Source organism: Carcharhinus amblyrhynchos, chromosome 2, assembly GCF_965287045.1.
Source record: "Carcharhinus amblyrhynchos chromosome 2, sCarAmb.v2.hapA, whole genome shotgun sequence".
NCBI lineage: Eukaryota > Metazoa > Chordata > Chondrichthyes > Carcharhiniformes > Carcharhinidae > Carcharhinus > Carcharhinus amblyrhynchos.
This window is the reverse complement of record NC_137325.1, coordinates 120,459,024-120,485,281: the sequence shown is the minus strand read 5'-3', so window position 1 is coordinate 120,485,281 and position 26,258 is coordinate 120,459,024. Positions and strand designations below refer to the sequence as shown.

The window sequence follows — 26,258 nt, the reverse complement described above, 5'->3', positions numbered from 1 at the left end:
GCTCTGTTCTTTGTTTGCTAATCAAAAATGTAATTGTTAGTCACATTTGACTCCTGGCTAATCTGGTGAGCAAAATAAATGTGACATCAAAGAGCCCTAGCAAAATTCAAGTCAGTGGGAGTCAAGAAGAAAGCTCTTCATTTTTAGTGCCATACCTACTTGTGGGAAGCTAATTTATCCTGGTTGTAGGAGTTTCTTAGCATAGTGTCTGAATCACAATCTTCAGCTGCTTCATCAGTGACCTTCCCTCAATCGTAAGGTCAGAAGTAGGGATGTTTTGCTGCACAATATTCAGCACCGTTTGTGTCTTCTCGGATACTGATGCAGTCTCTGTATATGCAGCAAGACCTGGACAATATTTAGGTTTGGGATGATAGTGGGAAGTAGCATTTGCACCATACAAGTCCCTGACGACAATGACCATCTTCAACAAGAGAGAATCCAACCATTTTCCCATGGGAATGAGCTGCCACAGAAAGTGGTTGAGTCACGTTCAATGGCAAGATTTAAAAAAACATTTGGATAAGTACATGGACGGGAAAGGCTTAGCTGGATGTGGCCCAAATATGGGCAATTGGGACTAGCTGGGAGGGCACCATGGTCAGCATGGACCGGTTGGACTGAAGGTTCTGTTTCTGTGCTTGTTGTTCTATGACTCTGACATCAACAGCAACGCAATTACTGAATCAACCAGTTTCAAAGTTGTGGAGGTTGCCATTGACAAGAAATTACAAAAGATAATCACATGAGTTGTAATAAAAACATTTAAATGTAAAATTTTCATCTGTTTTGATATTGTTGGGTGGAACCTCCCTGTGACACCCACCCTGTCCTCACTAACTGACAGCCTGGTTTATTAAATGAACCCTGTGTGTGGCTGGCAGCTGCAATGCTCCCCTAGTGACACGGATGCCAATGCAATGTTGTCTGCCTCTGACCAGCAGCTCTTTGAGTTGGGATTGCTGCCTGGGAAGGCCTCTTATTGGTACTTAATACAGTAGGCCTTCCTCAAAGGAATCAATGCGAGGCTCTTGCCAGGTCTCCAGCTGGTGGATAACACTCCCATCACCTGGATTACATTTTTTCTTCTATCTTCTGGATGGGAGCACCAGATAGATGAGTGCAGGGCACAAAAGACCCAAGGGCTGCAGAGCAAATGCCACTGCCCTAGAAAGATGAGAATAGCTGCCACGTAGGAACACCAAGTTCCCCTCCAAACCATCCTACACCTTCCTGAGTTGGAAATATTCCTTCACTGTTGCTGGATCAAAATCCTGGAACTCCCTTGCTAATAGCACTGTTGATGTGGATTGCAGTGGTTTGAGACAGAGCCTCACCACCACCTTCTGTAGGATAATGAGGGACGAGCAGTAAGTGCTAGCCTGGCCACAAGCGAATAAAACAAGTCCACAATTAACCTACATGTACTGCTCAGACATACATGTAGAGGAGATTTGATGGAGGTGTTTAGAATCATGAGGGGCCTGGACAGAGTAGATGTGGAGAAACTGTCCCTGTTGGTGGAAGGATTAAGAACCAGCAGACGTTGTTTGTAAAGTCATTGTCCAAAGACCCAGAGGAAAATAATTTTTACACAGCCAGTGGTTAAGATCTGAATGCATTACCTGAGGATTTGGAGGAAGATCGGGCTCAGAAGAGAATTATATTATCAGAATAGAAAAAAATTGCAGGGCTACATTGTAGGGAAAAGACAGGGGAGTGGGACTCCTGATTCACTGTCGCAGAGAGCCAAAATGGACACTGTGCTGAATGACTTCCTGGGTTGCAATCATTCCTGGATTCTACAATTAGAAACTGTTGAAATGATTATTTGAGGGGATTTGTCCTCTGAAAAAAACAAATATTGGGGTTTAGATGTACAGGACAGAAATATTCAAGCTAAAATACTGTGGTGTATAAATAGATTGTATAAGCTCACAACATTATGCCGCTGGACTCGTGATGTGGATTTATTTTTTTAATTAAATTGAAAGCCTGGGCCATCCAGATTTCAATTCCTTTTGTAGTCCTGACAGGAATATCTACTTTTTCAGTATTCTAATCCTAATTGTTTTGTTTAATTGCAAGTTTGTGTGCCGGGTAAGGTCAAATCTGCTCCCATTGGTCAGCTACCACATCAGCAGATCTGACAATCAAAAATGCATCATATTTTTGGGGGGTTAATAGCCATTGTCCAAGGAAGAGCTGTAACACCTTTATTGTGTGGCAAGTTCCTGACTTTTCTGAAGAAGTTGTAGCACTGAAATAGGGGCTGCTGACCCCATAGAGGAATTTCTAAATCACAGTAGTTTCTTTGGCTAGAAGCCTTGAATAAGAACATAAGAACATAAGAAATAGGAGCAGGAGTAGGCCATCTAGCCCTTCGAGCCTGCCCCGCCATTCAATAAGATCGTGGCTGATCTGTCGCTGCTCAGTTCCACTTTCCCGCCCTCTCCCCATAACCCTTAATCCCCTCTCTTATCAAAAACCCATCAACCCGCGTCTTAAAAATATTTAGCGAGGCAGCCTCCACCACTTCAACGGGCAGAGAATTCCAGAGATTCACCACCCTTTGAGTGAAGAAGTTCCTCCTCAACTCCATTCTAAACCGCCCCCCTTTTATCTTGAGGCTGTGCCCCCTAGTCCTACTGTCTTTTTTGAGCGGGAAGAGTCTTTCCACCTCTATCCTATCCATCCCATTCATCATCTTATACGTCTCAATGAGATCTCCCCTCATTCTTCTAAACTCTAACGAGTACAAGCCCAGTTTATTCAGCCTCTCCTCATAGCTCAACCCCCTCAACTCCGGTATCAGCCTAGTAAACCTCCTCTGCACTCCCTCCAAGGCCAAAATATTCTAGTTCTCAGTTTGGGCACTGAAAGGTGAAGTTTTGGTGCAATGAAAGAATCTGCAAAAGGGCAGTGATTATTTACAATGATTTGATGGTCCCCACATGTAACGTGTGCTGAACTGAAGAGCCCACTCTCATTCACCTCCCTCCTAACCGAAAACTCTGCTCTTGGAGCAGGGTACGTCCCCATGTTGATCCCCATCTGTCATTGTGTTAACACACACCTGCTTTGCCCATGTTCTTCTTGCTCCTATCTGCATAACTTACTGAACCTAATAAGGAACTTCTGGTTAAAGAATGTCTCAAAATCTCTTCAGTCATAACTTCACAGATGGGGTTTAAAGTTGTGAAACACCTTCATCTTATCACAAGATCGAATGAAGTAGATATGTCCCCTACAATGGATTTTATCCCTTCCATTTGCTAAGATCACCATTTTCTGGTGCATTGCAAAGGAGGGATGCAGGTTGACTGTAGAGCAGCAGATTTTGATTGGAATTCTAAATTTAAAGAGTGAATGTTTGTTTGTCATAGAATCATAGAATCCCTACAGTGCAGAAGGAGGCTATTTGGCCAATCAAGTCTGTACTGAGTACAATCCCACCCAGGCCCTGTTCCTGTAACCCTGTATATTTACCCTGCTGATCCCCCCCCCCCCCCAGCATGTCCTGTCATGACAGCTGCAGTGCAACATATATACAGAAACTAAGTGGTGGAGGCTACCTCACTGAATATATTTAAGTCACGGGTAGATAGGTTTCTGATAGACAGGGGAATTAAGGGTTATGGGGAGAAAGCAGGAAAGTGGAGCTGATCCACTTCAGATCAGCCATTATCTTATTGAATGGCAGGGCAGGCTCGAAGGGCTAGATGGCTTACTCCTGCTCCTATTTCTTATGTTCTTATAATGACAAGTGAATATTTAAAAATTTCATTTTTTTTAGAATCTGTACTATTCAGATACCCATTTCCTGTACATTCGGCTTTCATTGTGCGTCTACTTGCATTTGACATAGCTGAAACAGTTGATGAAATTTGACCCACTGTGTAGACAGAGTGATTTGTATTTTTCAATGCTACTATACTGCACCGAATACCAGAGGTTTACTGTATCCATATGTTGTGCTTCTTGTTTGTATTCCTAGATTTGTTACCCATCACTGACAAACTATCATCTTCCATTAACTGAATTTAGAACACCAGTCTCTGAACGGTACTGCAAATGTTATTTGTTGCACAAAACATCCTTCCAATATTTTGTTTTCATTATTAAATGTATGAAAGTAGCAAAAGATACTCTGAAAGCAGAATCTAATGGCTGGTAGTCAAAATCATGCAGGCTGGACTTGTCTCGGGTTTCTTCCTTTCTCCCTGTGTTGGCCCTGAGCAAGAATGCAAGGGCCGCAAGGGAAACAGAGGGAGCTGTGATTGCTGCACTGTCTCAATTATTTCCATGCTTTTACTCTACATGGTCCTTCAGATAGACAGGTGGCCTCATTTCTGGCACCTGAAATGGGATCCCACGTGACAATAGCAGTCAACTTTGGATTGACACAGTAAGAAGCCTCTCAACACTAGGTTAAAGTCCAACAGATTTATTTGGTAGCATGAGCTTTCAGAGCACTGCTCCTTCATCAGGTGACTCACCAAATAAACCTGTTGGACTTTAACCTGATGTTGCGAGGCTTCTTACTATGCCTACCCAATCCAACATTGGCATCTCCACATCATGCTAACTTGGATTGAAGCATACTGGCCTCCACAAGGGTGTATGTGAGTCTCATTGCTGGGGTCCAACATTGGCTTTAAAGAGGATTTACAATTTGAAAACAAAATTATTGCATATTATCCCCCTTGCTCTAGGGGAGAGGGAAGCGGAAAAGAATATGGGTTACCACATGAGTTGTTAGCAAGTTTCAAATGGATGAGCACTGGAGTTGTGCTTCAAGTGGCACTTGCATTTGCCTGATTCATGCTATTGAGGTATCTTCCCACTAAATGTACACTGGTAGACACCAATGAATGTGCTCCCAGTGAGGGGAATTTCAGGCTGTGAGGATTTCTTATAACTGCAGAATTGAATTGTTGAGGGTGGTGTTATACATGCCCACTACACTTGCTATGCAAAAATAAATATGATTGGAAACAATCTCCCCCTGCATAAATTGCCCTATTAACACTGAAGGCATGCTAATTGCTGAGGCCTTGTACTACAATAGGTAGCATCATTGCCTTTGAACCAAAAGCTCTGGGTTCACGTCCCTCCGTAAAAAGTCTGACAACACCAGGTTTTAGTCCAACCGGTTTATTTGATAATACTCACAAGCTTTCGAGGGGACTGCCTCTTTGTCAGACTTTTTACTGTGTTTACGCCAGTCCAACGCCGGCATTCCCACTTCACGTCCCTCAGCAGGGCTTGAGGTCCCAAGGAAGGTGTGTTCATAAAGCGGCCAACAGGTTGAGTGTCAAACTGCAAAATCTTTCCAACATGTCAATGGCTGGTGGTAAGAGCAGGAGAGACTGCTGATCAATCATGTTTGATATGTAGTGGTGCCCCTCAAGCTATAAGCCTCTGGCAACAAACTAACGATCTGTTCTAGGGAAAAAAAACTCATCTTGGAAACAGATGAAAGCCTGCAGGAGGAGAAGGAAACAACAGCAAGATGCTAATTGTGCCTATTTAATGTTAACTAGTTAACATTTCAACCCAGTGATCACTCATCATTATTTCATTGAAAGTGTATGAAACCATCATTCTATTAAAACAGCTTGTGCTCTGCTTATTATCCATCATAGCCAGCTTCTTTCCCTTGACTCCCATTCATTCAGTATGTCCACACGAACACTTCCGCCATCTAGTTTCAGACCACTGGGAATGGAAGGTACACACCCTGCTCCATCTCCAGTTCTCTTTACAGAAATACTAGAATTGCAGCAACAGATATTGGAGTGAGTGTTAGTTTAAAATCTAGTTCTTTGACCAAGCTTTTGATCATCAAATCTAATATACCCTTGTGGGCTTTTGCAGGTTGGGGTTGGGATTGCGGGGGGGGGGAAGGTGGAAGTGAAGTTGAGATCCAAGATCAGCCACGATATTGAATGGCGGGCAGATCAGACTTGGGCTGTAAGACGCAGGAGTAGACCAATCTCTTGGGTGTCCTTCTGTCATACTTTTGCTTTATAATACTCCCACGGAGTACTTTATGTTAAAGGTGCTATATGACTTCAAGTTGTTTTAATTTGAATCCTGCCCATCAGATGGTATAATGGGCAGAGAGGAGCATAACAGGGAGAAAACCAAGAGAAGGGAAGAGTAACCGAGAATAGCACTGGCTGGTGCTGCTACGTGTCATGGGCCTATATTTAGGTCTTGTTTCGCGTTGTCAGCTTTTTAAAATTATTGGTCAGCTCTTCCTTTTTTCCTGAGGTTGCCACGTATGGCTCTGTGCACACACACAGGACAGACAATGAGTGTTTCAAGGCTCTGCCTGCTAGTGTGAGAAACTGAAAGAAAATTTGGTGCAAGTAATCTACCAGCTGTAAAGTTACAACAACAATGCAGCAAATGCAGAGGAAGTGAAGGATTGTAGCCACAGGCAGCACGGAACAAAATGGTGCGAATGCGCGGGAGGGTTGGATATGATTCAGATGATGTTGATTTACATAAGATGAAGTGATGAGAATTTCACATCCTCTACTTTGCAAGTTGTATGATTTTTCTCAAATAAATTCTTAAAACAACAGCGTTTAATTGCTACCTGCATGGATGTGTTTGTGCTAAATTGATGTGTCAGTTAGTGCCCAAAGGAGCCTCTGGCAGTTTTTAAAAAAAACAGAAACAATCCTATAAACATCAGAATATTTCTGCTGCTAATATGTGACGTTGGAAAATAAATAAATGGCATGTAGTTTGTAGTCGATATGTTGTCCAGCTCCCCCTGGCTGTTGAAAATAGAGTCGTTTAAAATGTAACTGAGTGTGCATTGTTTCCAACTCACTGCTGCTAGAGAAAAAATTACTGCAGTTCCAGGAAACAAGTGCGGAAATTAATAAATGCAAAACCAAAATCAGTGCTGGACTGCTGTACAGGATTCCTTCCAAACACCGCATATAGACAGCAGCCGCTTTGTGTCACGTGATCCCGCTTGGAATTAAATAGACTGTTTTCAACTAACAACCTAAATTCTGAGCTGCATTGGTATTAGGGGTGTTGTGGGGGCTCGAGAATGGGGAAAAAGGCGAGAGTGACTTGCTACTCTTTGACTTTTTCTGTGAGCAACGCATTAGTAACTATTGTTTGTTCTCATCAAACTTCAGAGAATAACTTCTCTCTTTATAATGGCTACTGTAGGAATCGTGCATGTATCTATTTGTATGCCCATTAAGGGAATTTGGTTAGGTGCATTGACCCAAACAGGCGCCTAGGGAAATTTCATAGTAACTTCATTGCAGTGTTAATGTAAGCCTTGTGACTGATAAATAAACTTTCCTTTCTTTGGGCATCCACAAAGTGGAGCTTTGATTAAGAAAGTCTAACTTTATTTGCTTTTAACAAACAGGTCAAAGTTTATTAGTCACAAGTAGGCTTACATTAACACTGCAACGAGGTTACTGTGAAAATCCTCTAGTTGCCACACCCCAGCGCCTGTTCAGGTCAGTGTCCCTAACCAGCATGTCTTTCAGAATGTGGGAGAAAACCGGAGCAGACTTGTGCAAACACTGGGAGAACATGCAAACTCTACACCAGATAGTGGCTCAAGCCAGGAATTGAAACTGGGTCCCTGGCACTGAGGCAGCAGTGCTAACCACTGTGCCACCATGCCATCCTTTCTCGAACACTTAGTTTAATGTTTTGAAATAATGATTTTTATTAAACAACTACAACATTACAGTTAAAAGAATCAGACTGGACTTTTATCACTAAGGAGATTTCAAGTGGAGAATAGTCATGTGTTCATTACAAATTTTTTTTCTCTCCTGTTCAACCATAGCTGCATCTTTCAAGGTCCAATGTAAAGGGAGGTCTTGCTGCAGCTGTATAGGGCATTGGTGAGGCCGCAGCTGGAATACTGTGTGCAGTTTTGGGCGCCGCACCTGCGCAAAGATATTTTGGCCTTGGAGGGAGTGCAGAGGAGGTTTACTAGGCTGATACCGGAGTTGAGGGGGTTGAACTATGAGGAGAGGCTGAATAAACTAGGCTTGTACTCATTGGAGTTTAGAAGAATGAGGGGAGATCTCATTGAGACGTATAAGATGATGAATGGGATGGATAGGATAGAGGTGGAGAGACTCTTCCCACTGAAAAAAGACAGTAGGACTAGGGGGCACAGCCTCAAGATAAAGGGGGGGTGTTTTAAAACGGAGTTGAGGAGGAACTTCTTCACTCAAAGGGTGGTGAATCTCTGGAATTCTCTACCTATTGAAGTGGTGGAGGCTGCCTCGCTAAATATTTTCAAAAAGCGGGTTGATGGGTTTTTGATAAGAGAGGGGATTAAGGGTTATGGGGAGAGGGCCGGAAAGTGGAACTGAGCCACGACAGATCAGCCATGATCTTATTGAATGGCGGGGCAGGCTCGAAGGGCCAGATGGCCTACTCCTGCTCCTATTTCTTATGTTCTTATGTTCTAAAATTCTAAAACCTGAAATTAATGTCAAAAAAATTATATTTGGAATGGTGTGTGTATGTGTGATTGGAAAGGTTGTAATGAGCGTCAGTTTTTTGAAGCAAAACAATGCCATCATCATTTTATATCAGGTCAAAGCTTGGTCTTTGATAGCAAAGGAATAGCTTTTGCTGTTGAATTGGGGTACAACTACTTGGACTTTTTGCAGGGCCTTTTCAGCAGAAACTTTTACTAATGAAGCATCTGTTTCAGTGTGTCTCAATTTATAGGAGACTGTCTGTCTGCATCTGTTGGCAACTGTGGTGTTCTTTAACCTGTTCAGTTAATGTATCAAACTTTTTAAGAAGACCAACACCATTGTTTTTGGTTCCTGCTCCAAACTTCATTCACTAGCTGCTGACACCCCACCCCCACCCCCCCCACCCCTTTTTATTTCACATTTTCAATATCTGCAGTATTTTGCTTCTATTTACGACTACCATCCCCCTCCCTCACAACATTCTTAAATCTGTCAGTTTTGATCCCAGGAAAAGCTTCCAACCTCATTAGTGCCATAACTAAGGTGGCCTGTTTCCAACCATAACTTCACCCCTATTCTAATCTCCTGCTGAAGCTGTCATTCATGTCTCATTACTTCTAGATTTGACAATTCCAATGTACTACTGGCTGGTCGCCCACATTCACTCTGCAAACTTCAACACTCTGTAAATTTGAGTTCACCTAAAACTCTGCTGCCTACGCCTTAACTCGCAGAACAAGTTCCATTCCTCTAGCACCCTGTGCTTGCTAATTTACATTGGCTCCTGATGAAGCAACATCTTGATTTTTTTTTTATTTCTCATCCTTATTTTCAAATTCCTTCATGGCCGTTGCCCTCCCTTTCTCTGAAATCTCCACCAGCCTAACAAATCTGAGATATCTACACTCTAATTCTGCTGTGTGTGCCTTATTTTGAGGAAATAAGACTCCAGGCTAGTAAAATTAATTTTTCAGGACTAAAGATGTTGTTTGGCAGAAATTCTCATTTATTACTCAGCTTAAAAACTCTCGTTAATCCTAACTTTTTTTAGCCATTTCGAATGTGGAGCAAGTGGGTAAATACCCCAAGTTCACACTATTTACAGTGATTTCAGCGCTGAGTGTATGGGCAAGATTTGAAACAGCACACCATGTGGAAAAGCAGAGTGTCTGACAGAAACTTCTACCATTTTATGTAGTGAAATCCCAGGCTAGTATAATCAAACGATACTCAAAGATGAATATGAAGCACAAAAATGATAAGTTTGAATTATGTTGCTACAAAACAAGATAAATCCTATGTAATGATTTATTTTTTGCCTAAGTACCCAGGTTCAGAAAATATGTGCTTGAGTAATCTTTGAGGTATAAATGATTATATATATTCCAGTTGACACACAGTGCCTTTTTACATGAATGAATATGACTTGAAATTATTATTTATCTACCTGATGTAAACATTAGGCAAATTTGGCCATTATGAAATGCAGGTAAATCCTGCTTGAAACTGAATGTATAGTTGAAATGAACATTTCTGTAATTATATACTACAATATCAATAGAAATGTTGCTAAAATGGGTTTTTATACTTGCAGGCTTTTCTTTCCATTGGGACCCAAAAGAAACCATACCAATTTATTTTGTAAATATGGATTGGATATTGCGTACTAATTTTAACCAAAGCCTTGATGATCCCATTAAAGAATACTTGCTTGGTAAGTCCTTACAAGTCTTTACATGCAAAGTACATTATTTTGTTCCATGTGAGATTTTACACAAAACTAGAAATCACCACTTTAATGTGGTGAAATTGCTTCAGTATCTTGTAATTTTTTTGAAATTAAAAAATAATTCGCTGAATACTTTGTCTAATGTATATATTTTCATTTAGCAACTTTATTTTCACTAATAGTTCATAAGTTATAACTTGAATTGTTTTGCTTCTGTTTTATAAGCTTTCAAATAATTGCTTCTTGTGTTATCGGGTAAACTGTCTTTATAAATTGGGACATTTGAGGCATAAGATCCCATGTTAGCCTTATTGGAGGATATATATGCTTCACATGTGGTGTAATTTCATTACTTTGCCTGAAAAATTGGATTATCTTTGATTTTTGTCAGATTAATTGTCTTGTCCCTAAATGGGATTGGAGCAGTAGACTTAAATCATCAAATCCTGATCCAGAGCATTGATATTGCCATCTGTGGAACACAGTGTAGAATTTGATCTGAAATAGAAGTCCAAAAGATTTAGTCATGGCTGATGCATTGTGAAAGTACAGACAAGGTACATCAGGCTGCATACAGAAATATAAATGTACTTGTAAATTAAAGTGGTCCGTTTGGACAATAAACAGCAGAATTATGAAACCTTAGCATTTTTACAAAGGTTCAGCAAAGCTTTTTTTTTAAAAGAAAAAATTTATATTTTATAGAGCAGGATGGTAAGCAGAGATCTAAATGAATACAAAGTTGGCTTCTCAACAGAAGCTAGAGGGTGGTTGTAGAGAATTGTTTTTCAAACTGGAGGCCTGGGATCAGTGCGGGGTCCACTGTTATTTGTCATTTAAATTAAAGATTTGGATGAGAATATACGGGGCATGGTTAGTAAGTTTGCAGATGACACTAAAATTCGTGGCATAACGGACAGTGAAGAAGGTTATCTCTGATTGCAATGGGATCTTGATCAATTGCGCCAGTGGGCTGACAAATGGCAGATGGAGTTTAATTTAGACAAATGCAAGGTGATGCATTTGGTAGATTGAACCAGGGCAGGACTTACTCAGTTAATGGTAGGGCGATGGGAAGGAGTTACAGAATGAAGAGATCTAGGAGTACATGTTTATAGCTCCTTGAAAGTGGAGTCACAGAATGGTGAAGGAGGCATTCGGCATGCTTGGTTTCATCGGTCAGAACGTTGAATACGGGAGTTGGGATGGCTTCTTGAAGTTGTACAAGCTATTGGTGAGGCAACGCTTGGAATACTGTGTGCAGTTCTGGTCATCCTATTATAGAAAGAGTGCAGAAGAGATTTACTAGGATGCGGCTGGGACTTGATGGATTGAGTTATAAAGAGAGGCTGAATAGACTGGGACTTTTCTCTCTGGAGCTTAGGAGGCTGAGAGCTGAGAGAGGCCTATAAAAAAGGGCATAGACAAGGTAGATGGTCAATATCTTTTGCCAAAGGTAGGGGAGTCTAAAACTACAGGGCATAGGTTTAAGGTGACAGGGACAAGATACAGAAGTGTCCAGAGAGGCAATTTTTTCACAGAGGATGGTGGGTATCTGAAACAAGCTGTTGGAGGGAGTAGTAAAGGCAGGGTGTACAAAGTTATCTTTACATTTTACTTGTAAAGTTACACGATAGTTACTTGGATACGATGGATATAGAGGGATATGGGCCAAATGCGGGCAATTGGGATTAGCTTAGGGGTTTAAAAAGAAAGGGCAGCATGGACAAGTTCGGCCAAAGGGCCTGTTTCCATGATGTAAATCTCTTTGACTCTATGAGAATGGGAAAGAGATCAGGCCCCATTCTGCTCTCTTTAGGTCAAAGCTTGGCTTAATGTCAACTGGGTTTAGAAGATGTATGGTACAGAAACCATTCAGCCTAACATTGTTCCTGATTATATAAAATGCATCGCAGTGGGCCTTTCTACCCAACTATTCCATACTGGTGTTAATGCTGTATATGAGCTGCCTCCCACTGCTTCTCTTCTAGCTTTGCTAACAGTACTTTGTTCCTTTTGCCATTAGTTTATCTAGTTTCCAGTTAGAAGTATTTATGCTACTCATCTCAATTATTCCTTATGATAGCACATTTCGCGTACTAACCATCCACTTCCTAAAACATTTCATTTTGCATTTGATCTTTTTCTTATTGTTATTTTCACAGCATAACACTGTAACTTTCACTACTTCGTAAAGCAATATGGAGAATTGATGAATCTTTATCAATAAGAATCGTATTTCTCTCAATATCGCAAATGAAATAATTTTTGGTTCTCGAACATTCCCCGAACACCAATGCTGAAAAAAAAAATTTCCTGATCCAGATGGTCGTGAGATATGAGAGGATGCATCTTTAACACTCGTTCTTTTCTTCTTATCATAGATTCATACTGCACTGAAGGAGGCCATTTGTACAAAGAGTCGTTACAACTGTACAGGTCAGTGGCGAGACCACACCTGGACAGTTTTGGTCTCCTTTATTTGAGGAGTTGGTGGGTCAGTTAACTCAGTTGGCTAGATGCCTCCATATAGATCAGGTTAATGCCAGCGTCATGAGATTTGGTCCTCATTCCAGCTTGGGTAGCTTCTGGACTTGCTCTTTGCCTTACCCATATAGTAAAATGCCATGGCACATGGTTAGGCAGATAATCACAAGGATCTGCCTTTTGGGCAAAGGCCTCAAAAAAAAAATGATATTTGCATTGGAAGCAGATCAGAGAAAGTTTGCTAGGGTGATCCGCACATTCCATGCAATGAAGCGATAGTCTTGTGAGAAAAGTTTGAGCAGGTTGGGTCTGTACTCATTGAAGTTTATGTGGATTCTGCAGAGGCTTGGGAGGGTAGATGCTGATAGGAATAAGGAAGGGGAGCAGTAACAGACTATACAGTCAAGACCGCTCTGCCAATCATTATGATCGCACTGATCTTGAGCTTCAACGCCAAATTTCTGCCCACTCCCCATATCTGTGGATCCCTGGGAGACCAAAACTCTGTCTATCTCAGCCTTAAATATTGAATAATCAAGTATCGGGGACCCTATGGGCTAGCAAATTCCAAAGATTCATGACCCTTTGAGTGAAATTATTTATTTTCATCTCAGTCCTGAATGATCAGCCCTGATAAGAACGGTTGACTTTCTTGGGAAGCATAGAACTTGGGGCACAGTTTAAAAATAAGGTGGTAATGTGGAGGAATTTTTCACTGACAGTTATCAATCTTTGGAATTCACTACCCTGGAGAGAAGTGGAGCCTGGGTTGTTAAACGTCTTCAAAACTGAGTTAGACATGAGTTTTGATCTACAAGGAAACCAGAGGTTATGGTGGCAGGTAGGAAAGTAAAATTAAGGCTATCGTTAGGTCAGCCATGATATTGAATGGCAGGTCTGGCTCAGAGGGCCAAATGACCTACCCTGGCACCTATTTCTTTTCTTCTTTAATATTTGGTCTTTTGTGGTTCTGCCATGTTTTTGGTAGAACTACCTGTTAATTATATTCTCCTCTTCTTTCTCTATAGCCCTGTATTTTTTTCCCCAATTCCCTTACCATTGAACCTGCACCCACCATCTGTTGCTCTTAAACGTATGCTCGTGCACTGAATCAGTGTTGATTGCTCTTTGCCCCTGCTGACAATGAGAGTACTTGACTTCTAATTAGAACACTAATTGTACCATCTCCATTTTAAACAAATTACTTCTGTTTTACAATGAAATATATTCATTTATTACACAGACATCTAGCCATTGACATAAATGTGTCACATTAAGCTGAAAATGATCACCATCGTGTTTTAAAATGGAAATGTTTCACCTTTTTGGGTATTTGTAAGAATCTGAATATTTCAGTGGCTTAAAACAATCCAAAGTTTAGTCTTTATATAAAAAAAATTCCAACTCAGTTCATTTACATACAAGTAACGACGATTCATCTTTCCTTATCCCCTGTGTGCGCTTCTAAGTGTTTATTCAGTAAATATACAAATTGCCTTGGAGTGCTGCTGTCCCTTTATTAAAATGCAGCATTTAATAATTCTGAACAATTCTTAATAGTAAATGTGAAACTGACCTCCAGTTTATTCTGGATTTCACTAGCATTTTGGATACATGTTAATATTTTGTGTACACTTTGGGATTGGGCCTTGGTGAGGAAGTAATTTGTCAGTCTTAACTCACTTTTGAATAAAGTATTTATTACTTACTTATTAGGTTTACATGTAGGCTTCCATTAACTGTGGAAAAGTTACTGTGAAAATCCCCTAGTCACCACGCTACAGTACCTGTTCAGGTACACTGAGGGAGAATTTAGTCTGGCCAATGCACCTAACCAGCACATGTTTTAGACTGTGGAAGGAAACTGGAGCACCCAGAGGAAACCCATGCAACTCTGCACAGACAGTACCCAAGCTGGGAGTCTAACCAGGGTCCCTGGCGCTGAGAGGCAGCAATGCTAACAACTGTGCTACCGTGTGTACCTCTGAGGTGATGCTGTGGATGGGCTGCGTTTGTACTGATTTATTGATACGTCAGTGAGATACTATAACCACATCTAGCTCATAGTGAATATTAATTGATATTAAAAACAATTATTTACAATGGTGTCTTAAACAACATTTGTGCATTGTTAAGGAATTGGCAAGTCCCAGTTGGAGAAGAGCAATCTTTATTGATGTATTCCAATTTATAAGAACATAAGAAATAGGAGCAGGAGTAGGCCATCTAGCCCTTCGAGCCTGCCCTGCCATTCAATAAGATCATGGCTGATCTGTCCTGGCTCAGTTCCACATTCCCGCCCTCTCCCCATAACCCTTAATCCCCTCACTTATCAAAAACCCATCAACCCGCGTCTTAAAAACATTTAGCGAGGCAGCCTCCACCACTTCAACGGGCAGAGAATTCCAGAGATTCACCACCCTTTGAGTGAAGAAGTTCCTCCTCAACTCCGTTCTAAACCGCCCCCCCCTTTATCTTGAGGCTGTGCCCCCTAGTCCTACTGTCCTTTCTGAGCGGGAAGAGTCTCTCCATCTCTATCCTATCCATCCCATTCATCATCTTATGTGTCTCAATGAGATCTCCCCTCATTCTTCTAAACTCTAACGAGTACAAGCCTAGTTTATTCAGCCTCTCATAGCTCAACCCCCTCAACTCCGGTATGAGCCTAGTAAACCTCCTCTGCACTCCCTCCAAGGCCAAAATATCCTTGCTTAAGTGCGGTGACCAAAACTGCACACAGTACTCCAGCTGCGACCTCACCAATGCCCTATACAGCTGCAGCAAGACCTCTCTACTTTTACATTCAATCCCCCTCGCTATGAAGGCCAGCATCCCATTAGCCTTCCTGACCACCTGCTGCACCTGCAGGCTGTGTTTTTGCGACTCATGCACAATATTCCAGGTTATTTCTCTCTAATTGACTAGTTCATTGTGCAAAGGGAAATTATTTTCCATCTTGGAATAGAAGCAGTATCAGGAATATGTTGAGATTTGCCAAATTATTTATTAGCAGTTGTACACTAATTTTTAGTACTGGGTGCTTTTGCTCTAGTGTAGTGGAAGCTTTACTGATGCATAAACCAGGGGTTCTGTTGTATGTCCTATATAGAGGTGCTGTATCAGTTAGACACCAGGAATCATCATTTCTCCCTTTTCTCAACTGCAAATATGGAAAATCAAATATATACATTGCATGCTGCCTGAGCCATTGATGATCTGCCACTATTGTAATGTGCCTCTTTACAGAATGAACTAGAGACCTCTACATGTAGTGAAAGTGTACTGCATCTTCAATCATAGAAGATATTTATAACTTTTTTTCAGTTTACTTTATTGGATGTGCATTTTAAAAATAAATGTCAGCAATGCCTCATCTTTCATGATGAACTGACCACATCTGTGCTATCACGAAGACTACCTATTCTGACATTCATATCATGTGCCTGACTTGACTCATGCCTGAGCTCACCTGCTGGCCTCTGTTAGCTCTTGACTTGATTATTACTGGTGGGACAAGGTAAAAGCCTCTTTTAGATAGCGCAGACTTGACGAGCCACCTCCTGCACACTAAAGATTCTGTGATTCCTGACCAGATTCCTAAGTTGTACTCTATAAACTTAACAACATCCAAAACTCTGCTGCCTGTATTCTTACTCACTTCAAGTCCCTTCACCCATCATCTGTGTGCCAGCAGACTTGCATTGACATCCACTTAGTCTCAAATTTTAAAATCCTCAGTTTTGTTTTTCTAATCCATTCATGGCCTTATTTTGGCCATCTGACCTAATGTATCCTTAGGTAGTTTAGTGTCATACATTGTTTGATAATGCTCTTATGAAGCACCTTGGGATCTTTATTCATTTAATTTCAAGTTGTTACATTTAATAATCTGGTCCCATTCAATTTACTTTAATGGCTGTCAAAATGTCCCATTAAAAAGCTTTTATTAAACCATAAAACCATTTTAAATTTAGAATCCTATTTGGATTTATTTCTTCCTTTGAACAAAGAAAAGGGGATGACATACAAACTTATGAATTAGGTGTAGACCATGCAACTTGATCTGGCATTCAATAGGATCTTGGCTGATCTGATTTTGTGTGTGTGTGTGTGTGTGTGTGTGTGTGTGTGTGTGTGTGTGTGTGTGTGTGTGTGTGTATATACACACACACACACACCCCAAATCCTCTTCTCTGGCACGTAGGAGGCTTGATGTGGGTATGCCGGCATTGGACTGGCGTAAACACAGTAAAAAGTCTGACAACACCAGGTTTTAGTCCAACCTATTTATTTGATAATATACTCACTAGCTTTCGGGGTTACCCCCTTCGTCAGGTGAATGGAGAGTTCTGGCCTCAGACAGAGCATATAAAGCACAGACAGTTTAGAGATTACTGATTAAAATGCGAATCCTTACACCTAACCTGCTGTTCAAGACCTGAAGTGGCTGATAATGTGAGTGGAAGGAGCACTGATCACAGTTTAAAGAGATGTGTATTGTCTCCAGACAGTACAGTAAGTGAGGTTTTGCAAACCCAGGCAAGTCATGGGGGTTACAGATAGTGCGACATGAACCCAAGATCCCTGTTGAGACTGTGCAGGGCATGGATCATCTAGTTGTCAATATCTTTTCCTGAAGTTGGAAAGTCTAAAACTAGAGGGCATAGGTTTAAGGTGAGAGGGGAGAGATACAAGGGTGGTGAGTGTCTAGAACAAGCTGCCAGAGATGATGAAAGAGGCAGATACAACTTTGACTCTTAAAAAGCATTTAGACGGTTACATGGATAAGGTGGATATAGAGGGATATGGACCAAATGCAGGCAATTGGGACAAGCTTAGTGGCTTAAAAAAAGGGGTGGTATGGACAAGTTGAGCCAAAGGGCCTGTTTCCATGCTGTAAACCTCTGACTCTAATAACCTTTCATGTCCTTGTTATCAAGAATCTATCTCCCCTACCTTAACAATATTCAAAGACTCTACTTTCCCTGCATTTTGAGGGAGTTCAAATACTCACGACCCTCAAAAAAAAGTTCTCCCCATTCATGTCTTAAATGGTTGACTCCTTATTTTTAAGGAATGACCCCATGTTTTAGATTTTCACACAAGAGGAAACATCTTTTCCACCCTGTTAGTATTCCTCAGGATCTTTAAATATTTCAGTCAAATCACCTCTAACTCTTTAGAACCCCAGTGAATACAAGCCTAATCTGTCCAACTTTTACTTAAGACAACTTGTCCATTCCTGGTGTTAGTCTAGTAAATCATCTCTGAACTGCTTCCAGTGCGTTTAGGTCCATTCTTAATTAGACCAATGCTGTACATAGCACTCCAGTGATTTCACCAGTGCCCTGTGCAATTGTTGCATAACCTTCTTACTTTTATATTCATTTTGCCTCAATAAACAATAACATTCTATTAACTTTCATAATTAGTTGCTGTACCTGCAATTCATGCACTAAGATACCCAGATCCCTCTGCTTCTCAGAGCTCTGCAAACTCTCACTATTTAGTGAATGTGCTGCTTTTTTAATCCCTTCTGCCAAAAGGGACAATTTCACATTTACCCATATTGTGCTCTATATTTGCCAGATCTTCGTCCATTCACTCCACATATCTATGTCTCTTTGTTAACCTCATGTCCTCTTCAACATTTCTTACCTATCTTCTTACCATTAGCAAGTTTTGTAACCGTATCTTTGCTCCCTTCATCCAAGTCATTTCTATAAAGTGTAAATGCTGAGGCTCCAGTACTTATCCCTGTGGCACTCCACCTATTATATTCTGCCACCCAGAAAATGACTCATTTATGCCTACTGATTCCTGTTGGTTGGCCAATCATCAATCTGTGCCAATATGTTGCCCCCCTACACCATGAGCTTTTTTTCCCACAATAGCCTTTGATGTAGTGCGTTATTAAATGCCTTCTTGAAATTGGAAGTACAGTACATCCACTGGTTGCCCTTTATCCACAACGTGAGTAAAACGTGGAATCGTTATGGGTGGAGATAAGGAATAGTGAGGGGAGGAAGACACTGGTGGGTGTGGTCTATAGGCCCCCCAAATAATAACTTAAAGGTGGGGCGGGCTATAAACAAGCAAATAAATGATGCGTGCAGAAATGGAACGGCGATAATTATGGGGGATTTTAATCTGCATATTAATTGGTTGACCCAAGTCGGACGCGGTGGGCTTGAGGAAGAGTTCTTGGAATGCTGTCAGGATAGTTTCCTTGAACAATGTGTGACGGAACCTACGAGGGAGCGAGCTATCTTAGATCTGGTGTTGTGTAAAGAGGCAGGTAGAATTAGGGATCTTATTGTGAAGGATCCTGTTGGGACGAGCGATCATTGTATGGTTGAGTTTTTGATGCAGATGGAGGATGAGAAAGTAGGGTCCCGAACCTGTGTCCTCTGAACAGAAGGGAGTACGATAGGATGAGAGAGGAATTGGCAAGTGTAGATTGGGGGCGCAGATTGGTTGGTAGGAAGGCTGAGGAACAGTGGATGATTTTTAAGGAGATCTTTTTCGGTACTCAGCAGAAATATATTCCAATGGTAAAGAAGGAATGTAGGAGAAGGGATAACCAGCCATGGTTATCGAAGGAAATAAAGGAGTGTATTAAATTAAAAGCTGATGCGTTCAGAGTGGGCGATTAGAAAATTGGGAAAGGTTTAAAAATCAACAAAGAATGACTAAGAAGGTGATTTTAAAAAAAAGGGAGGGATAGACTATGAAGCTAAACTAGCACTAAATATATATAAAAAAAAGAGTTTTTACAAATATATAAAGAGGAGGAGGCTGGCTAGAGTGAACGTTGGACCCTTAGAGGATGAGAGGGGGGATTTAGTGGTGGGAGATGAGGAAATGGCTGAGGCCTTAAATAAGTTTTTTGCCTCTATCTTCACGAAGGAGGACACGAATAGTTTGCTGGATATTAAAGATAGAAGGATGGTAGGAGTTGAGGGCCTGAATACGATTACTGTTACTAGAGGGGTAGTGCTTGATAGACTAATGGGACTGAAGGTGGACAAGTCCCCAGGACCAGATAGAATGCATCCCAGGGTTCTGAAGGAAATGGCAGAGGTGATAGTGGATGCCTTAGTAATTATTTACCAAAATTCGCTGGATTCTGGGGAAGTGCCGGAAGATTGGAAAACGGCTAATGTTATGCCACTGTTTAAAAAAGGTAGCAGACAAAAGGCAGGGAATTATAGGCTGGATAGTTTAACGTTTGTAGTTGGAAAAATGCTTGAATCTGTCATCAAAGAAGAAATAGCAAGGCACATAGAAAGGAATGGTTTGATAGAGCAGACGCAGCACGGATTTGTTAAGGGGAAGTCGTGTTTGACGAATGTATTGGATTTCTACGAGGATGTGACTAGTGCGGTAGACAGAGGGGAACCGGTGGATGTGGTGTTTTTAGATTTTCAAAAAGGCATTTGATAAGGTGCCTCAAAAAGGTTGCTACAGAAGGTTAGGGTGCATGGAGTTGGGGGTAAGGTGTTAGCGTGGATAGAGGATTGGTTGTCTAATAGGAAGCAGAGAGTTGGTATCAATGGGTGCTATTCTGATTAGCGGTTGGTGACTAGTGGAGTGCCGCAGGGATCGGTGCTGGGGCCTCAGCTATTTACCATTTATATAGATGATCTGGAGGAGGGGGCTGAGTGTAGGGTGACGAAATTTGCTGATGACACAAGATGAGTGGAAAAGCAAATTGTGTGGAGGGTGTGGAAAGTCTGCAGAGGGATCTGGATAGGTTGAGCGAGTGGACGAGGACCTGGCAGATAGTATAATGTTAGCAAGTGAGAGGCTATCCACTTTGGCAGAAATAATGAGGAGGAGGGATTACTGTTTAAAGGGCAAAAAGCTGCAGCATGCTACGGTGCAGAGGGACCTGGGGTTCCTTGTGCATGAGTCGCAAAAACCCAGTCTGCAGGTGCAGCAGGTGATCAAGAAGGCGAATGGAATGCTGGCCTTTATAGCGCAGGGGATAGAATATAAAAGCAGGGAGGTCTTGCTGCAACTGTACAGGGCACAGGTGAGGCCGCAGTTGGAGTACTGCGTGCAGTTTTGGTCGCTGCACTTGCGCAAGGATATTTTGGCCTTGGAGGGAGTGCAGAGGAGATTCACTAGGCTGATACCGGAGATGAGGGGGTTGGACTATGAAGAGAGACGAAATAGACTGGGTCTGTACTAGTTGGAGTTTAGAAGGATGAGGGGGGATGTTAGAGAGACGTATAAGATAATGAAAGGGATGGATAGGGTAGAGGTAGAGAGATTCTTCCCGCTCAGAAAGGACAGCAGGACTAGTGGGCATAGCCTCAAGATAAACAGGGGGGCAGTTTAGAACGGAGTTGAGGAGGAACTTCTTCACTCAAAGGGTGGTGAATCTCTGGAATTCTCTGCCCGTTGAAGTGGTGGAGGCTACCTTGCTAAATATATTTAAGTCATGGGTAGATAGGTTTTTGACAGACAAGGGAATTAAGGGTTATGGGGAGAAAGCGGAAATGTGGAACTGATCCTCTTCAGATCAGCCATGATCTTATTGAATGGTGGAGCAGGCTCGAAGGGCTAGATGGCCTATTCCTGCTCCTGTTTCTTATGACTCCTGTAAAGAACTCCAATAAATTGTTTAAACACGATTTCTCTTTCACAAAACCAAGTTGTCTCTGCCTATGGCCTTGAATTTTCCTCCGTGTCCTGCCATAACATTTCAACAATAGCTTGTAACATTTCCCCAGGACAGATGTTAAACTAATTAGCCTGTAGTTTCCTGTTCCCCTTTTTGATTAAAAGATTTACATTTGCCTTAAAAGTAGAAAATTACAACTCAATTATTGCAGCAGCCACTACTTTTAAGATCCTAGTTTGAAATCCATCAGGATCTGGGGATTTGTCAGCCAGCTTGAACAACTTGCCAAGTACCACTTCCCTAAGTCCCTCCTCCCTTTCCAATTCCTCGTTTACAGCTCTTTGTGGGACATTACTTGTATTCTCTATCATGAGGATCAATGCAAATTACCTGTTCAATTCATCTGTCATCTTATTTTCCATTATTAATTCTCCAAACTCTCATTCTATCAGACCAATGCTCACTAAGTCTTTTCTTATTAAGAGTAGAAATTCTAATTGTCTGTTTAGAATATTGAGAGAAAGTTACCTAATGTTTCTCCTTCTTAATCTTTTAGGCTCTCTTGCTGTTCTTTATATTCTGTCCATTCTGCTAACCTACCATCCCTTCGTGGGCTGGAAATTGAAATTACATTTCACATTAGTCTATTGTGGTTTGGATATGAATCATAATAGAATCCCTATAGTTCAGAAGGAGACTATTTGGCCTATCAAGTTTGCACTGACTCTCAGATTATTTTACCCTCTCTCTGTAATCCCACACATTTTAGCATGGCTAATCCATCTAGTTTACATATCTTTGGAGCAATTTACCATGGCCAAGCCACCTAACCCGCACATCTTTGGACTGTGGGAGGAAACTGGAGCACCTAGAGGAACGCATGCAGATATGGGGGAAAAGTGCAAACTCCACATTGACAGTTATCCAAGGCCAGAATTGAACCCAGGTCCTTGGTGCTATGAGGCAGCATTGCTAACCACTGGGCCACCATGCCATCCATCAGCTTGATTCCAGACTTTTAATATAATTAATTTAAATAGCTGTGATGATTTAGTTATTTACAAGATTGTTTAAAATGTGAACTTAGTCGTAAATAATTGTTTATAATGTGTTTAACAGCATCCATTTTCCAAGTATTAATCATATCATTATCCAAAATATCATGGCCCAGGTAAATTCTTTGTGGCCTGTTGCAACAGTGAGGGTATTTCTCCCATTAACTAATGTTAGCAAAAAGAAGTTGACATAAATAAAATGTACGTTTATCAATGATTGACAGTTGCACAAGTAGATTAGAGTTTCAGTTACAGAGCCACACAATTCCAAAACTTGTAATTCCTGTCAGACGTATAGATCTTGCAGGCACAACTACTAGCAGTACTTGATCCTAAGCACACATTCCAACCAGAATAAAAAGTATCAGTAGTGCTCACATGTCAGCAATAAAGACTTGCGTAGGGAGAGGAAAATCTTTGTGCATTTTATGCACTCAAAAACAAATCTACAGAGTAAGGAGTTGTTTGTTTCCTTTGAACTGCAAGGACAACAGGCAAGAAAAATTGAGAAGTCCCAACAAAAATCAGGCCATTCGTTCTTTCCAACACTGTGGAAAGCCATGCAGGTCTGCAATCAGGCTCCATAGCAATGTTTAGGATGCAGAACAGATGCCTCAACGCCAGTGAAAAAAAGCCATCTTCAACAACACCAGGAAATTGATGTGACAGGGAAGGGGCAGAAGCAGGTCAAAGACTTATAGTTACCAGAGCAAAAATTGCAGATGCTACAAATCCAAAATTTAAAAAAAAAGTTAGAAATACTTCAGTGGATCTGGTTATCTGTGGAAAGAGAAACATGGTTAATGGCCCAGATTTTCATAGAGTTGGGAACCCTTTTAAAAATGGCAGGTGGGACCTGATTCTAGGATTCCCACCCCATTCTAATTTTCTGGCAATTTGTCAGGCGTAGAATAAAGGTGAGGGTAGCCAGCTAGCATGGAATACTTCAGGCCTTGCCAGCTGAATTGTGGAGGTGGGATTTTAAACATTCCAGCACACAATTTTACCAGAGCTGCGGTTCACAACCTCATGAGCTATAGGCTCACGACTCTTCCAAGAGGCTATAAACTCCAATCTTGAGTCATCAACTTTAAAAAGCCGTTCCATATTCCCTGTGAAATACTCTCATATTTTCTCAAAGCAGTCAGTCAATCACAACCATTCACAGTATCAACATCAAAAGCTTTTATCTGTTTCAGACTTCTTAATCTTGTGTGGGTAAACACATGCGAACTGAAAAAGTTCTTCAGTGAAACGTATTATTACATAGTAATAGATGAATGCACCTCCAACAACACTCAAGAGCTTAACATTCAGAACAAAGCAAACCGCTTGATTGGCACCCTATCCACAAACATTCATTTCCTCCACCACCGACACATAGTGGACTGTGTTGGAGGAATGGACTGCTTCCGTTGATACAGTTGCCAGATAGCTTCAAATACCTGACTGACTTCCAAAAATGCTCAATGCATTTCAGCAAGTAATGCTTATACAGTTGCTGAGAGGGTATTTGAGCTGTTTCACTGTGAGGTTTGAAGTGAATTAAAGCAAAAGGAAACATCTGTTCCATCTCCACTGTGTTAAGACTATTCAGGATCTTGTATACTTCAATCAAATCACCCCTCATTCTCTACACTCTGAATGGAAATGAATCCAATCTGTCCACCCTTTCTTTTTAACTATCAATCTAGTAAACCTCCTCTTAACTACCTCTAATGGGCTTTCAGAGCGCTGCTCCTTCATCAGGTCCTCCATCCTTTAGCTACTTCATCCACTTATCTGATTAAGCGGCACTCCAAAAGCTCGTGATTCCAAATAAACCTGTTGGACTTTAAGCTGGTGTTGAGACTTTTTACTGTGTCCACCCCAGTCCAGTGATGGCATCTCCATATCGTGGCTACCAATAATGGATTTACACCCTCCCTTGAATAAGGAGACCAAAACCATATACTGTATTAAAGCTGTGATCTCACTATTGTCATGTATAACTGAAGCATAACATCCTTACTTTTATATTCAGTTCCTGTAATAATAAAGGAAAGCATTCCATTAACCTTCTACGTGCTAGCTTTTTGTGACTTATGCATTAGAATACCTAGATTCCTCTGCATCTCTGATTTTTCAGCTGTTCTCCATTTAAGTAATACCCTGCCTTTTTATTCTTCCTGTTAAAGTGAACTTCATACTTTCCCACATTACACTCCATCTGCCAGATTTTTCCTACTAATTCAATCTATCTATATCCATCTGCAGCTTTCTTGTGTCCTGTTCACAATATACTTCACTATCTATCACTCTGTCATCTGCATATTTAGCTACCACACCTTCACTCCCTTTCCCAAAGTCATTGATTTAAATTGGAAAAGGTTGAGGCCTCTAAGGGACTCCACCCATCACATCCTCTCAATCTGTAAAAGACCCATTTATATACACTGTCTTCTACCAATCAGCCAACCTTCTATCCCTGCCAATGTGTTACCCCCTACACTAAGGGAATTTATTTTCTGCACTTTGAAAGAAAATGTTTTTCAGTTCCTTATTGCCTGTGAGGAAGTGTTCAAATGGAGCATGAGTAAACTAACACTATATGTTGTAGCTCTATTTCAAATAGATACTTCCTTCATGTAGTTTCTAACAGACACTTCCTTCACATAATGGATTAGTGGATTTGAAGTTGAAATTGATTTTCTTTGTGATCTGATGTGATCTTAACATTGAAAGTTGTTTTTGAACTCTTGGAACACTGTCAATAACCAGAAGTTTGCAATCCCGACTTAAACTAATGGTCATAGTTCAGAGACTTTGGGTGTGATACACCAATCTCGTGTGTTCCTACCCCACTGCCAGTGAGAATGAAGAATTCGCCCAACCAACATTCCATTCACTGCAGCAGCATCAGAGAATCCAAGCTGTGGATGAGGTTGGAGATTTTCAGCAATTGTGATCAATTTCCCTGACCTGAGTACATAATATCTGGTTGAAAAGTCTATACAAGTTTGATTAGGTCAGATATAGCAACATGGAAATCACCCAAGAACATTTGACCCTATTCTATAGGCAAATCGTACTTTCATTAATTCATCTAGCATTTTAAGAACATAAGAACATAAGAAATAGGAGCAGGAGTAGGCCATCTAGCCCTTCGAGCCTGCCCCGCCATTCAATAAGATCATGGCTGATCTGTCGTGGCTCAGTTCCACTTTCCCGCCCTCTCCCCATAACCCTTAATCCCCTCTCTTATCAAGAACCCATCAACCAGCTTCTTAAAAATATTTAGCGAGGCAGCCTCCACCACTTCAACGGGCAGAGAATCCCAGAGATTCACCACCCTTTGAGTGAAGAAGTTCCTCCTCAACTCCGTTCTAAACCGCCTCCCCTTTATCTTGAGGCTGTGCCCCCTAGTCCTACTGTCTTTTTTGAGCGGGAAGAGTCTCTCCACCTCTATCCTATCCATCCCATTCATCATCTTATATGTCTCAATGAGATCTCCCCTCATTCTTCTAAACTCTAACGAGTACAAGCCTAGTTTATTCAGCCTCTCCTCATAGCTCAACCCCCTCAACTCCGGTATCAGCCTAGTAAACCTCCTCTGCACTCCCTCCAAGGCCAAAATATCCTTGCGCAGGTGCGGCGCCCAAAACTGCACACAGTACTCCAGCTGCGGCCTCACCAATGCCCTATACAGCTGCAGCAAGACCTCCCTACTTTTATATTCAATCCCCCTCGCTATGAAGGCCAGCATCCCATTCGCCTTCCTGACCACCTGCTGCACCTGCAAGCTGGGTTTTTGCGACTCATGCACAAGGACCCCGAGGTCCCTCTGCACCGTCGCCTGCTGCAGTTTTTCGCCACATAAG

General features: G+C 41.4%; 1 protein-coding gene across 1 annotated transcript in view; it reads left to right on the top strand.

The window, feature by feature from the left end:
* The window catches only part of LOC145358230 (enhancer of polycomb homolog 1-like), a 228,550-nt gene that overhangs the window by 53,556 nt on the left and 148,736 nt on the right, over positions 1-26,258 (top strand). The window contains exon 2 of the mRNA XM_080212085.1: positions 10,090-10,209. Within this exon, the coding sequence (XP_080068211.1) occupies positions 10,183-10,209 (27 nt within the window). The 5' untranslated portion in view covers positions 10,090-10,182. The remainder of the gene's footprint in view (positions 1-10,089; positions 10,210-26,258) is intronic.